At 35.1% G+C, this 12533-nt stretch overlaps 1 protein-coding gene across 1 annotated transcript in view; it reads right to left on the bottom strand.

The window, feature by feature from the left end:
* Window positions 1-12533, bottom strand: part of LRP1B (LDL receptor related protein 1B) — a 676318-nt gene that overhangs the window by 296962 nt on the left and 366823 nt on the right. Inside the window, exons 14-16 of the mRNA XM_019472156.1 lie at window positions 10601-10781; window positions 7494-7713; window positions 4557-4746 (exon numbers count right to left, since the gene is read on the bottom strand). Of these exons, the coding sequence (XP_019327701.1) occupies window positions 4557-4746; window positions 7494-7713; window positions 10601-10781 (591 nt within the window). The remainder of the gene's footprint in view (window positions 1-4556; window positions 4747-7493; window positions 7714-10600; window positions 10782-12533) is intronic.

The following is a 12533-nucleotide window of genomic DNA, read 5'->3' as shown; positions in this document are numbered from 1 at the left end:
GGTTGGACCAGATGACCTTTAGAGGTCCTTTCCAACCCAAACTATTCTATGATTCTATGATTATTCAAATCAAAGAATGCCAGTTAAAATAAAGATTTAAGAAATCAGAAGCTGCCAAAACAAACAAACCACAATACAGTCTTCAACAGTGAATCCAAAATTATAAAGCACAAGTCAAGGAGATTTGCAATTATTTAATTAAAGAATACATGAGTTTTTTTCAGATCACTAAAAAAAGGATAGGCTATAGAATAAAAGACTATTTAATAATATAGAAAACACTTTGAAAACCCATGATGATTCTGAAGCCCAATGCAAGCCTAAAATAAATAAAATCAAAAGTAAAACACTAGATCAACGCCAACTGGTCTGTCTTGAAGATGAAACGTTCCTACTAAACCTCATAATTGGGATGACAACCTACAGTAGAGTAGGTTACTTGCTAAGTAAGTGATAAAAGAGAGGATGAAAACAAGGAAAATACCAAGTACCAAGAGTTAAAGCAACAAGATCCTAGATAAATTGGTTTATAAAGGGAGCTTTAAGGAAGCCTTGAACCTGAAGGTGCAAAGAGACCTTCAGTCCCGTCAGTCTTGCTGAAGACACTCCTAGGCTAAAATGTCTCCTGAAATGCAGTATAACAAAAAGGTTAAGTCTCTTTAGTGAGTAAGCTGTGGAACTTATTTAGCTACCAAGTATTTATGAAATCAAATTTCCTTGACTGCTGTTCAGAACAGCTATTTTATATGGGTGTTCTTAAAATATTCCCAAAATTTTAGAACTACTTTCAAAGCTATTAATATAGTTTTCATATTTTTGCTAGCTTTTAAAACAGGTGCTGCCCTGCCACTTGCAGATGATTGAATTAGGCTCATTCCATTTTAATTTGCTAAAAATTAGGCCAGAGCTATAACAACAAGGTAGTTGCTTCTCAGTCATCATTCTTAAAAAAAAAAAATTATGGAAACCGTATGCATTTGTTTAATCGTCTCATTTAAAAGATACTGTGAAGTATTTATTGCTGCTTAGAAATTATTGTACTTCTATGTTTTCATGAGTATTCATTTATGTTTGTACCTTCCCATAAACCTAACCTCACGTACTGCTAAAGTTGTGTAAGCCTACTTTTAGGATCATACTACACAGATGAAGAGCAGCAGCCTGGGGCTCAAGCAGCTCTTCTTTGCAATCTGAGGAGTTAAAATATCAACTGATTTCAAAAGACGTTATTTTAACTGCTGTAAATGGACTTACACAAGAATTACTTATATATGAATAGCAATCTCCCCTTTCAGAGCAGTGGAAATACCCGCAGGCCTTGGCAATTTCATATGCTGACTGTAAATCCAACTCCTATGATTACTATGCTTCCCACCACCTCCCCATTTTTTAAGGTATTCCTGACACATACAGACCCAAAGACTACACCTAAGAAAGTAAGATGAATTCTAATCTCTGAAAGCAAGAAAAAAAACCAACATTCCTCTGCAAAAGGATCATGCCTCTTGAGATACAAAGACAGTGAAAAGCACCTCTTCTTAAGGAGATACCAAAAGAAGCTTAATGTCGCTACCCATAGTACTAAGCAAAGCAGGATTGGCACAGTCAAGTATCCTGTAAAAGGTCTCCTAATAAAAATGCCAGTCTCAGTTCAACTACGCCAAAATAAATTCTCATGGTTTCTGGTTGTGCAGACAGTGACAATAACAACAGCATCAAAACAGTAACCTTAAAATATCAGATGCAAATATAGAAGAAGCACACCCCCCCCCCAAAAAAAAAAAAAAGAAAAGAGAAAAAATTAGCTTCGCTTTCTTTAAAATAAATGCTTGTGCTCCTTTAGGAACAATGCAAGATACTTCACTGACCCCCCCAAAAAAAAAAAAAAGAAAAAAGAAAAAATTAGCTTCGCTTTCTTTAAAATAAATGCTTGTGCTCCTTTAGGAACAATGCAAGATCTACTTCACTGAGCATGATAAAAAGGGAAGATCCTAAAGGCTGCAGTTCACTTACAAAATTCCAATTGCAATTTCAAACAAAGAATGCATTAATAAGCCAAATTCTCCTTCTCAAGATTTAAGCTCATTCAGCTAAAAATGTCTAAGAGATAATATTTTAGTCTTCTGTCTCTGGTGTTAGCTTATTTAGAAGCTAATAGCAATTGCATTCATTTTTAAATTTCCATTTTTTCTAAAAATAAAACAACTTTCTGAGTACTGAATAAAGCAGCAGAAGTACTAAGTATTTAAAGCAATCACAACATCCTCTCTCTTAGCAGACACAGCTCAAGTATTCTGAAATTTGGCCAACGTGAGGGTAGATTTGGGGGCAGATTTTGCCTCAAAAAAAAAAGGTCAAACCCAACAAAAAACTCCAAACACACTATGTATTTACATGACTTTGGAAGTGAGAGTCCCTGAAAAGCATCTGTGATAAGAGGCGCACTGTTACAATGACCTTGACATACTACAGTTTGGTTTAGGTATTGAAAATTTAGATGTTATAATATCAGAAAGGAGAAACTTTCAGCATTGCCTCCATACTCATAAAACCAATTACCAGTTGGCTGGCTGGACCTCAGCACTCTAATCAAGTATTAATCTCAATGGCTTTCCCTAAGAAAGCCTATCTGGACATCTAAAAATATAATTCAGCAGGAAAGGGAAAACTTCATATTAACCTGCTGTAAAGAAAATCACTAAGCTTTTCAGTAGGGCCTCAGATGGTTAAGTGAGACATTGTAAAAAGTGGTTTTCCCAAGGAAAAACAAACTGGAAGACGTACTTTTAGATAGAGAAGTCTTTGTCTTCTCCAAAGAATATTAACTACATATCTAAGTCTTCAAATACAGTAAATTTTAAAATGAAACATAAAATTAAACAACCCTATACATGCAGTTATTACATGCCAAGTATTTTGCCTATACACATATGCACTTCCCATTTTATATTTTAGCACCATTTTGAAAACTAAACTGCTTCTTCCCTTGGTAAATCACCAGTTGTTTTTTTGCTGAACAGAAAAAAAAACGGTAAGACTAGACAGAAGAAAAACAATAAAAAAACCCTATGTAGTATGTATGGTATATAAAACCTCTGAAATAAACCTATGCAAAATATTTAGCCAGTATATATAGGGAAAATATTCACTATACTTGTCATATATACATGTATCATTTTTGTATACACACACAGAAATGTATATATACACATTTGGCATATAGATATATGCCTATAACAAATACAAAGGCTAAATATTTCCCGTGTATCTGAGTGCTAAACGCTTTTTCTAATGTTTTGATTTTATCCACCCTGCACTAGTTCTATCAGTTGCTCTCTAAGCCATTCATTGACTACAAATGACAGAGATACAGTCAAATCTTCCAAGTGCTAAGAATAGACATGAACAAGACACCGTACCCACATCCAGATCTGAAGGTGATGGTACTGTGAAAATAAAATTGGGCTTTATGCTCAGGGACAAAGTACTCATAATAGGTCCTGCAAACTTAAAAAAAAAAAAAAACACAAACCAAAAAAACCCGGTTTTAACCAACACATTTTAACGTTCTATCTGTACTAAGTAGCATTTGGATAAATGGTGAAATTTACATTTTGTTACTTTTTTGGTTCATGTACAGAATCAAATGTAGCAGAACTGCCAACACCTTTCGTGTCTCTGTTTTTCTATAGGAACTGTTGAACTGGAAATGTTCCACTTCTACATGTCAAAAATTATGATCTATAGAGATTAATGAGATCTGTAGACATTAATATTTAATACGGTCATCTTTTAAACGGTATTCTATTTATACTAATTCCTGCTGTCCAGTTTCATGTTTGGTAGCAGACATTAACCAGAACTGTTTCCATTAAAGAGAGCAAACATTCAACAGCTCATGTGAACACTGCATGCAGTAAATGGATTCCAAAGTTTTCTTCAGTAAAATACATTTGTAAGTTTACCTGTAGAGTAGCAATCGCATTTTCTGAACTCCATGCGTGCAAACCTATGGCCTTTATCACATTTCTCTACTGATATAGGTAACAACAATCATGGATTTTTCCACTGCTCTCAAAGGCCACTTACTCTGATTCTGTGTAACAGCACCATGTCCTTTCAGGAGATTAAGTCCTGCGGTGCTGATGTACCAAGATGGGGGAGAAAATTACAAAAAGGAAAAGACAGACAGGATCTCTGATCTTATTTAAGAAAAGGTAAATGCAATAATATGTTTTATGTTTATGAGCCAATGTGTATATATTATCTATTCTGTTTTATACCTTCACAGTATCTCTTTGACACACAAGAAAAATGGCAATAAAGGCAGTGTAAATACACAGAAGAAATTCAGACAGGTATAATACCATGATTCACTTCCTAGTAAGTAGGAGATGATCAATTTCAACATCAATGGATTGAAACATCTTTCTCATGCCATGAGTCATATTCTTTTTTCTGTTGTTGTTCATCTAGTCACCGCAAAATACTAGGAGACTGTAAGGGAGAATAACCTTTTATAACAGACCTTTGGAGAGATCGTATGTTATAAATACCTTGCTGTTTACGTGGATCATAAATCTGGAGCCCAAACAAAGGTGGTCTCTCACTTCTTAACAGTGTCACATTCCTTGTAACCAGATCCAACTGGAAAATGGACCCATTCATATAATCTGTCCAGTATATATAATTTCCATGATGCGAGAGTCCAAAAGGATGATTCAAATCTTTTCCATTGTAGACTACCTGCAATTAATTAGTGGTAGATAAGCATTAGCAAGGTTCAAATAATTATTAATTTTTCTTAGCATACACTGCAGAGAACATAAAACGGGAAATAGGAAAACGGAGATAAGCACTGTGCCCAAACATAATGACTTAATGCAATAAAATCAAATAGAGTGTAAAGCCGTTCTATGCGCCAGCATCAATATCTAACTTCAAGACTTCGTATAAACTCATTTTAAGTGTCCCCTGTCAGATAACGCAGAGGAACGTAGGTAACCATGCAACCATTATGTTCAGTAAATATCTACCTTCTTCCCTAGCAAGGAAGCATGGTTGTTTACATAACTTTGAGTAATCTGCCAAGTATGTCAAATATCTGCTTCTTTTAAAGCAAAGAACAGTGTGTATGAGTTGCTTATTTTTGTTGAAGTGTGAAGTAAGTGGAGAGATTGCTTATTCATTTCTGTGAACTTCCTCTCTAGTTTGGGTTGTGATAACTTAAAAAAAACCAAACAAACAAAAAACCATGCCACAGTTTGTTCCCAAAGTAAGACAAACTTTCTTCCATGCACCTTCTACTTCTGGTTTATTAACTCATACATAAAACTACAAATTACACACCAAATCTTGTCTTTATTTTATTGGCCACAGAAATGTTCTAAAACAGTGTCATTTGCTATAGCTCCAGTTTCAGGACTGCAACTACCACTACACAAGAGCTGTCTGAGAAAGAGGAACAGTTTAAAAAAATTTTCAATCCCTATAGCATGAAAAGAATATTTTAAAGAGAGTCTAAACTTGCCATCAAGTACATTACAGTAATTAGAATGATTTACTTTAAAAAGACATAGAAAACTGCAGAACTCTCAGTCATCTGCTTTTGGGAGCCCTGCCTTTATACTTCATCATATCAGCTGCAGTCTGGAATGACTAAGTTCCAGCCTTCTGCTGGCTGGGGTCCTTGCTTGAACTAATGCCCAACAATGTATTTCTATCTTGCCTCTAGAAAGAAGGAAGCAGTTCATCAGATGCCCTACCTTGTCTCTATTTAGAGACACAAACCCAAGAGACCAAGGAGACAAAGCCCACTAAAATACAACTACTATGAGGTGACAAACATCATCCCCTTTTGCCCTTCGAATTTTCTCTTTGGGCTAGGAATTCTTTTGGTGAGAACTCCTCACCTCAGTGAACTGCTTTTGATCAAAATTAATCCATCAGCCAATCATCCACCACCTACTGGTGGAATTTTAGTAGGACTTGCCCACCCCCTAAAATCTTCATTATACTGACACAGAATTAAAGATGCCATTGACCCAGTTACATTTTGACCAAAGTATCCTATAATAAAGAACAAATTATTCAGCATCAAAAGCAAGTATCTTCTAGTTATTTTTGGCTACATAAATGTCATTCAAATGGTTATGCAGTTTATTTAAATCACAGGATTATAGAAAAACACTTTTGAAAAAACCAGCACCATTCTGTGACACACTTCAAAATAAAACCTGTAAACTCAGGTGCTTCTTATTATTCACCAGTTCTGGTGGGAGGCAAAACCAACAAAACCAGCAGTTCTCACTAGCGATCCACGTGTAACCCACGGCAGCTGCATTTAACCTTCCTAGACGTGTTCTCCACGGCAGCTGCATTTAACCTTCCTAGACCTGTTCCGTCCAGGAACTTTTCAGGAAGTCTAGCATCGCTGGTAGACAAGGATCTCTAATTAAAAAACGTCTTTCTGCCAATGTGCTTACCCTCCTCCCCCCTCCATTACAGGGCCATAACACATTTGGAGCAAAAGTAGAAGCGCTAAATGTAAATGCCAACCTAGCCATTATGACCAACTGCAACACTATAGCATTAGTACAGGCTTAACAACCGATCACTCAATAGAAAGGATTTTAAAAGCAATATTAAAGCAATATGAGCTTGTACAGGGATGAGTTCCAGGGAGGACCCTGTCTACAGTTACTACTTTCAGTAGTAGAGATCTGCGTATTGGTCCTATCGAGGCCATCATACAGAGGGAATCATGAGTGAAGGATAAATGAGAAGTCACAAGACATGTACATTTTGTGACAAAATCCTCCCACAGAAGGACTTAATGCCCGCCATTCTCAATTAACGATGAAGTTTCAGTTGTCAGGGTACTAATTTCATGAAGCAGATGCTAAACCTTCCCTGAATTATCAAACTCCACTCTAAGCTTTAACTGTTTTCCATTTCTGTTCTTGTTACTTCTACAAAACAACACAGAACTTCTATACAGACTTGTATCTAGCTAGTATAGCCATTAGTAACAACTAAAACAATCTCTCCATCTTTCACTGCACTTGTTGGGTGCTGCCCCTTTGCATATTCCCACAAACGCTCAAATGGGGCGCTGAGGTTCATCGAAAGCAGGATATCCAGTGAAGTTAAATGAAAGCCTCTCTCTGGCAGAGCCAAAAGAAGGTTTTTTTGCTACTGAAAAGCTCTTTGTAGCTTCGTGGCTCAACCAAAATGTAACTCATTGTCATATGAGAAGAATAAAAAAAAAAAAACAAACCAACTTTTATGTCACTTTCTAAAGATGAAAATTTTAAGCTGTACTATAGTCCCCTACAAGAAACTGCCAACATTGCTTGTTTCAACAGAGATGACACTGGACGTGCCACAGGGTTATGCAGACTTTAAAAAGCTTGAAAAGTATTTTTAATATAACACAATAAAACCCAAAGAAAGAGCATGCCTGTGGCAAAACAGCAGTATTTTTCTTTTACCTTTCTCTCAGTTCCATTCAAAAATATCCTTTCAATGTGATCATAATAGGCGTCACACCAGTATAATACATTGGCGTGGTAGTCCAGAGTTAAACCATTTGGCCATAGCATCTTTGATGTTACAAAAATCTGCCGACTGTAGCCATCCATCCATGCCTTCTCAATTCTTCCCACACTGTCATCTATTTCATCTTCTTCCCAGTCTGTCCAATACATCCAGCTATGAAATTAAAAAAATGAACATTCAGATACCATTTTAATCATGTGAATTATATTGTAGACTTTTAGCAGAAGTTTGCAACAGTATATCCACAAGCCAGAGCGATTTTGACTTTTGCACGTTTCTTTCCACTGCTATTTCTACAACTATATTTACATTCCCTGCGTACTGGTTGCTGCTGAAATGCCACTTATGGTGTTTTGGTCATATTGGAATGAATTACATGAATACCCAACGGACTAACGGACATGAGAAGTGAAAGAATTGTTTAAGACCTTATTTAATCACACCAGAATTATGATTATTTTTTTTAAACCAGCAATTTTATTGACTTTGTCACAAATTCAAACTTTTACTGTTGTTTTTTTTTTTTGGCCAAGACTAATTTGCCTTTATGATGCAAATCTGCTTGTTATGATGCTTAATACTATCAAAAAAGCTGCAACACAATTAACTGCACTCTAGTTTAATAGCTACAGGATAACCTTGACATTCTGCGAACTTCACATCCCACATGAAAGCAGCTAAGTTACTCAAAAAAATATTATGAGCACTCTGTCCCTCACAAAAATGTTTAGAAAGATAGATAGCTATAAAATTAATTGAAAATTTTAGCATAGTTTTCTGGTTTACAGCACAGCAATATAGGTAACCAAAACAACTCTGAAAAATAAGTACCTATGCTACTTTGGAAAAATTAAGCAAGCATTGTAGTTAAGTCATCTAAAAGTATTAGCTCAGATGAGTTCTATGAGCCATTCTCTACTGGACACTGGAGAACACACCCTATGTTTCTTTTTTTTTCTTCCTTATTGAATTAATCTGATTATCATATTTTATTACAGAATTTGCTGGTGACAACTCTGATTTCAGCAATTTAAAATACACAACCTGAACTTATACAAAAGCAGAGGGTAGCAAATATGCTAAGAAACACCACTTTTCTCTTTTCTCTTACTTTTTTTTTCCCCAAAGGAAAAACAGGTTCATGGAAAGAAACACATAGAAGCCTGTATGTAATCTATAAAGCGTCTAAATAGCATTTCAGATCATATGATGTACAGTGACATCAATATGCTGAAAACATTTACTAGATAGCAGACGTTTACTTTTAAAGTAAAATCTAGGATTTCAATTATTGAGCATTATATAGAGGAAAAACGGTTCTTAAATGGATCCTACTTGTTAAAGTTGTCATGATTTAATTGGTATTTATGTGCCTCACCTTTGATTTCACCAGATTTATGTTTCTGAAATAACTTGTGTGATCCTAACCCACTTAACCTGTCTGTACTTTGAAGAATAAAGTTGTGGAACTTAAATTCGGAATTTAGAAAGGAACGAAACACTGAAGTGAAAAACAGTTTTGTTATCAAATCTGTGTAAATGATGCCAAATCTACAAGTCAAAAATTTTATTCAATCACACTTTTATATATAAGCATAATTTGATCAATGTTTTATATAAGAAACTGAAAAAGATAAAGAAAACAATTGCACCATCATTACACAGGTTTACAGATATGCAAATGTACCTTTTTTGTTTCTCCTCTGTCTCTTCCAACTCACCCACCAGAAGGTTGTTTTGGGTTCTTTTAATCTTTTTGTAAATACATACTAAGAACATCAACCAATTTTTGATCCATGAGGCTTATAAACTTCACTGCATGTTAGACTCAAACAACACTAGGTTTAATCACAGAATTATAAAACCTGTGTATGCCCTGAAGCTCAGGCGGAGATGCAGGTCAGTATGGTGTTTATTTTATTGGAAGACAAAATATGTTTTACAAATATTTACATGACTGCTCAACAGCAATTACTGAGCTTTTCTCCATTAACTTTTTGTCTGTACTTACTCTAGTTATCATGTCGTAAGCTAAAACATGCTTACAGAAACAGTCATTTACATTAATGTGCTTTAATTGTATCTCAAAATGCAGTTAATGCTTCTACATTGGTTAAATCAAGACTAATATTTTCTAAACATAATTAAAATGCCATAATAAATGCTATCCCTCAGGAAAAGCTTCCATGAGAAGTATAATCATGAAAAGCACGCTATTTTATTAGAAAAGTGTTTTATATAATAACCCTTTTCAGACAATACATCTTCATACACTATTTCCTGTGCCATGCATTTACTGAGCTGGAAAATTTAACAAAGTAATTGTAGGTATGGTTATGGTTTGTGGTCTGATTTTACATCCTTGCTATCCGACCTTAATTAATTGTAGCCTTTCAACAGTCACTTCCATTCCTCAAAGGACAAGCTCAAAAGTGAAAACCTGATAGTGTAAATACATTCTAGTACTAGGAAAACAGCAATCAATCCAGCCACACTAGAATTACCTGCCTACACCATTCTCCAGTGATAATTCCCTGAATAAATGTAACAGTGAATTTTTAGGTAAACCACAACTATACCACACTAATATAATGTTCTTTTTATTATGCAGCCTATCACAATTCATTATGCTAGTAAGTAATGAAAAGTACCTGTCTCATTTAGTTTTGTAAACCAATGTGTACAAGGACATGATTATAATTATCTTCAGAAACTGAGACTTACAAAGAGAGAAATAAAGGAGAGTATTATAAAGTTCACTTAGTATTAAAAATACATAGAGGTCTGATACACTCAATTTGTTTGAGAAAAAGGTGAATCACATTCAAATTAACTTGACATAGGTTCAACGGTGTCTAGGCATACGCATTCTTCTGAAGGCTTCAGGCAAGAATGCAGGGCAGGAATTACAGATATTATAGACTACTGTAGAATTACAGACTACTACATGACTCTACAAACCCCATCCTAAGCAAAATTCAATCCCGTATTTATACTATAAAGACATGCATTAAACAACATAAATCAGTCTACTTCATACCCATTGACAGGATCAACAACAATTCCTCTAGGGTGGGACATGTCTCCCTCCAACAAAGTTTTTCTACTCTGAGCAGCTTTTTCCAGTCTGGCTACAGCAATCGTTTTCCTGTGACCATCATTTGTCCAATAAAGGTTATTTCCAATCCAGTCCACTGCTATGCCTTCTACATTATCAAGATCTGTTGAGAGAGAGAAGACAGTAATAAGAGATTAATATTATATGTTTATGTTCTAACATTATCCATTAGTATAAACAATGCACAATATATGGTCCATATAGCTAAATTAGATTATTTCCTTGAATCTGAATTGTATTTGCTGTGTCTGTCAGAATAAGTCTTTGCTGAAAACACTCTACAAAAGACAAAGACTGGTCATAAAACTTGTGTATTAAACCATAAGCCTTCCTATGTCAATGATAGCTGGCCCTGGGCAAATCACTATTTAACAAAACCCTTCTTAATTTTAACCCTAAATAGCAGTATCACTCACGTCAAGTGATAATATGGATTGTATTACTTGTTTGTCATACTTGGATGTACAATCCTACAGTACAATTTCATGACAGGAATCATCAAGACTTGAAAAAAGGAATGTAAATTGCTTTTTCTGTTCACATTTACACCAGTAATTCCATCTAGACCCAAGCTTTCATCAGATTCATTCTTTCTCACCAGTGTTGACGTCACTTTCTGATCAACGTTGGAGTTTTTGGAAAGATTTTCTCAGAACAAACAAGATCCAAAGAGATTTTTATCACAGTGTACATAAAAAAATCATGCATTACCATTTTTTAAGAAATGCTGATGTGAAAATCACTGATCCTACTGAAATCCCGCTTACACCACATACGCATGTGAAAATCTGCTAAACTGAAGACAACTGTTTACTGCTTGAACTGTGCTGCCAGACATATGTAATTTAACTGCCAGCTTTCCAGGCAACCAATTTCACATGAACTCCTGAAGTGCTGGTTTGGGACATTTCAAGTCGTTATCAGAGTCATTTTTACCGCAACAGCGTCGTGCAGTGGCGCAGTGTTGCCATCGTCTAAACCTTCCCTCAGATTTCTCCACCAAGATGCCTCCCCATAATACAATCAGTAAGTACTAAGGGAAATGTCTTACTTGCTAACATTCATCACTTCGGCATACCTACGAATTTTTTGCAACCTATCAGATTTCTTTTCCTTGGGATAAACTGTTCACCTATAATACCTTTTAGACCCCAAACATCTTTACCGACTATGTCTCTAATAATCTAATTCCCTACAAGAAACCAGTAAAATTCTTTGTGATGGACAGGAATGCAAAGCTCTTTTACCAAGTCACACTCTACATAACTTATTTAGTGCAGTACAGAAAACTTTCTGCTTACTATAACCCATAGATAACATGGTATGTCATCAACAATACACTAAGATAAAATATGACAGTTTTACCCAATAAGTGAAATACTGGGCTTTTTATACACTTGGATGCAATAACAGCATCTATAAACGGTGCCGTTACAATCTCAATAGCACTGGAACATGATAAATTACTTCACAGCATTTTTGTTGAACAATGTTTTTAGTGATTGTAATACCACCATATTCCCTATCAAGTTAGCAGAGCTATAAGGTTTTCAAACACCTTGTCGTTGCAAAATGGTTTTTTTGTTAATTTTGTAACTATTTCCTTTTTTTAAAAAAAGCAAAATGCATTTAAATATAATGTTGAAGTACATTAAGATTAGGATATAAACTTGCACTGTATACTAAAATTTAAAAATAACAAGGAACCCCTTATTAAGAGAGATACCTCAGTCAGTATGCTTTCAATGTTTAAAAGTAGAAAATTAAAAGAAGCTGGTGGCTCCTCAAAGTCATAGCATGAGAGCCACATAATATTTTTAAAACTGCTTTTTTCCCTCATCAGTATCCTCTGTCT

This window comes from Aptenodytes forsteri, unplaced genomic scaffold (assembly GCF_000699145.1).
Source record: "Aptenodytes forsteri isolate BGI_AS27 unplaced genomic scaffold, ASM69914v1 Scaffold11, whole genome shotgun sequence".
Taxonomy (NCBI): Eukaryota; Metazoa; Chordata; class Aves; order Sphenisciformes; family Spheniscidae; genus Aptenodytes; species Aptenodytes forsteri.
The sequence above is the reverse complement of the archived record's forward strand: the minus strand, read 5'-3'. Positions and strand labels throughout refer to the sequence as shown.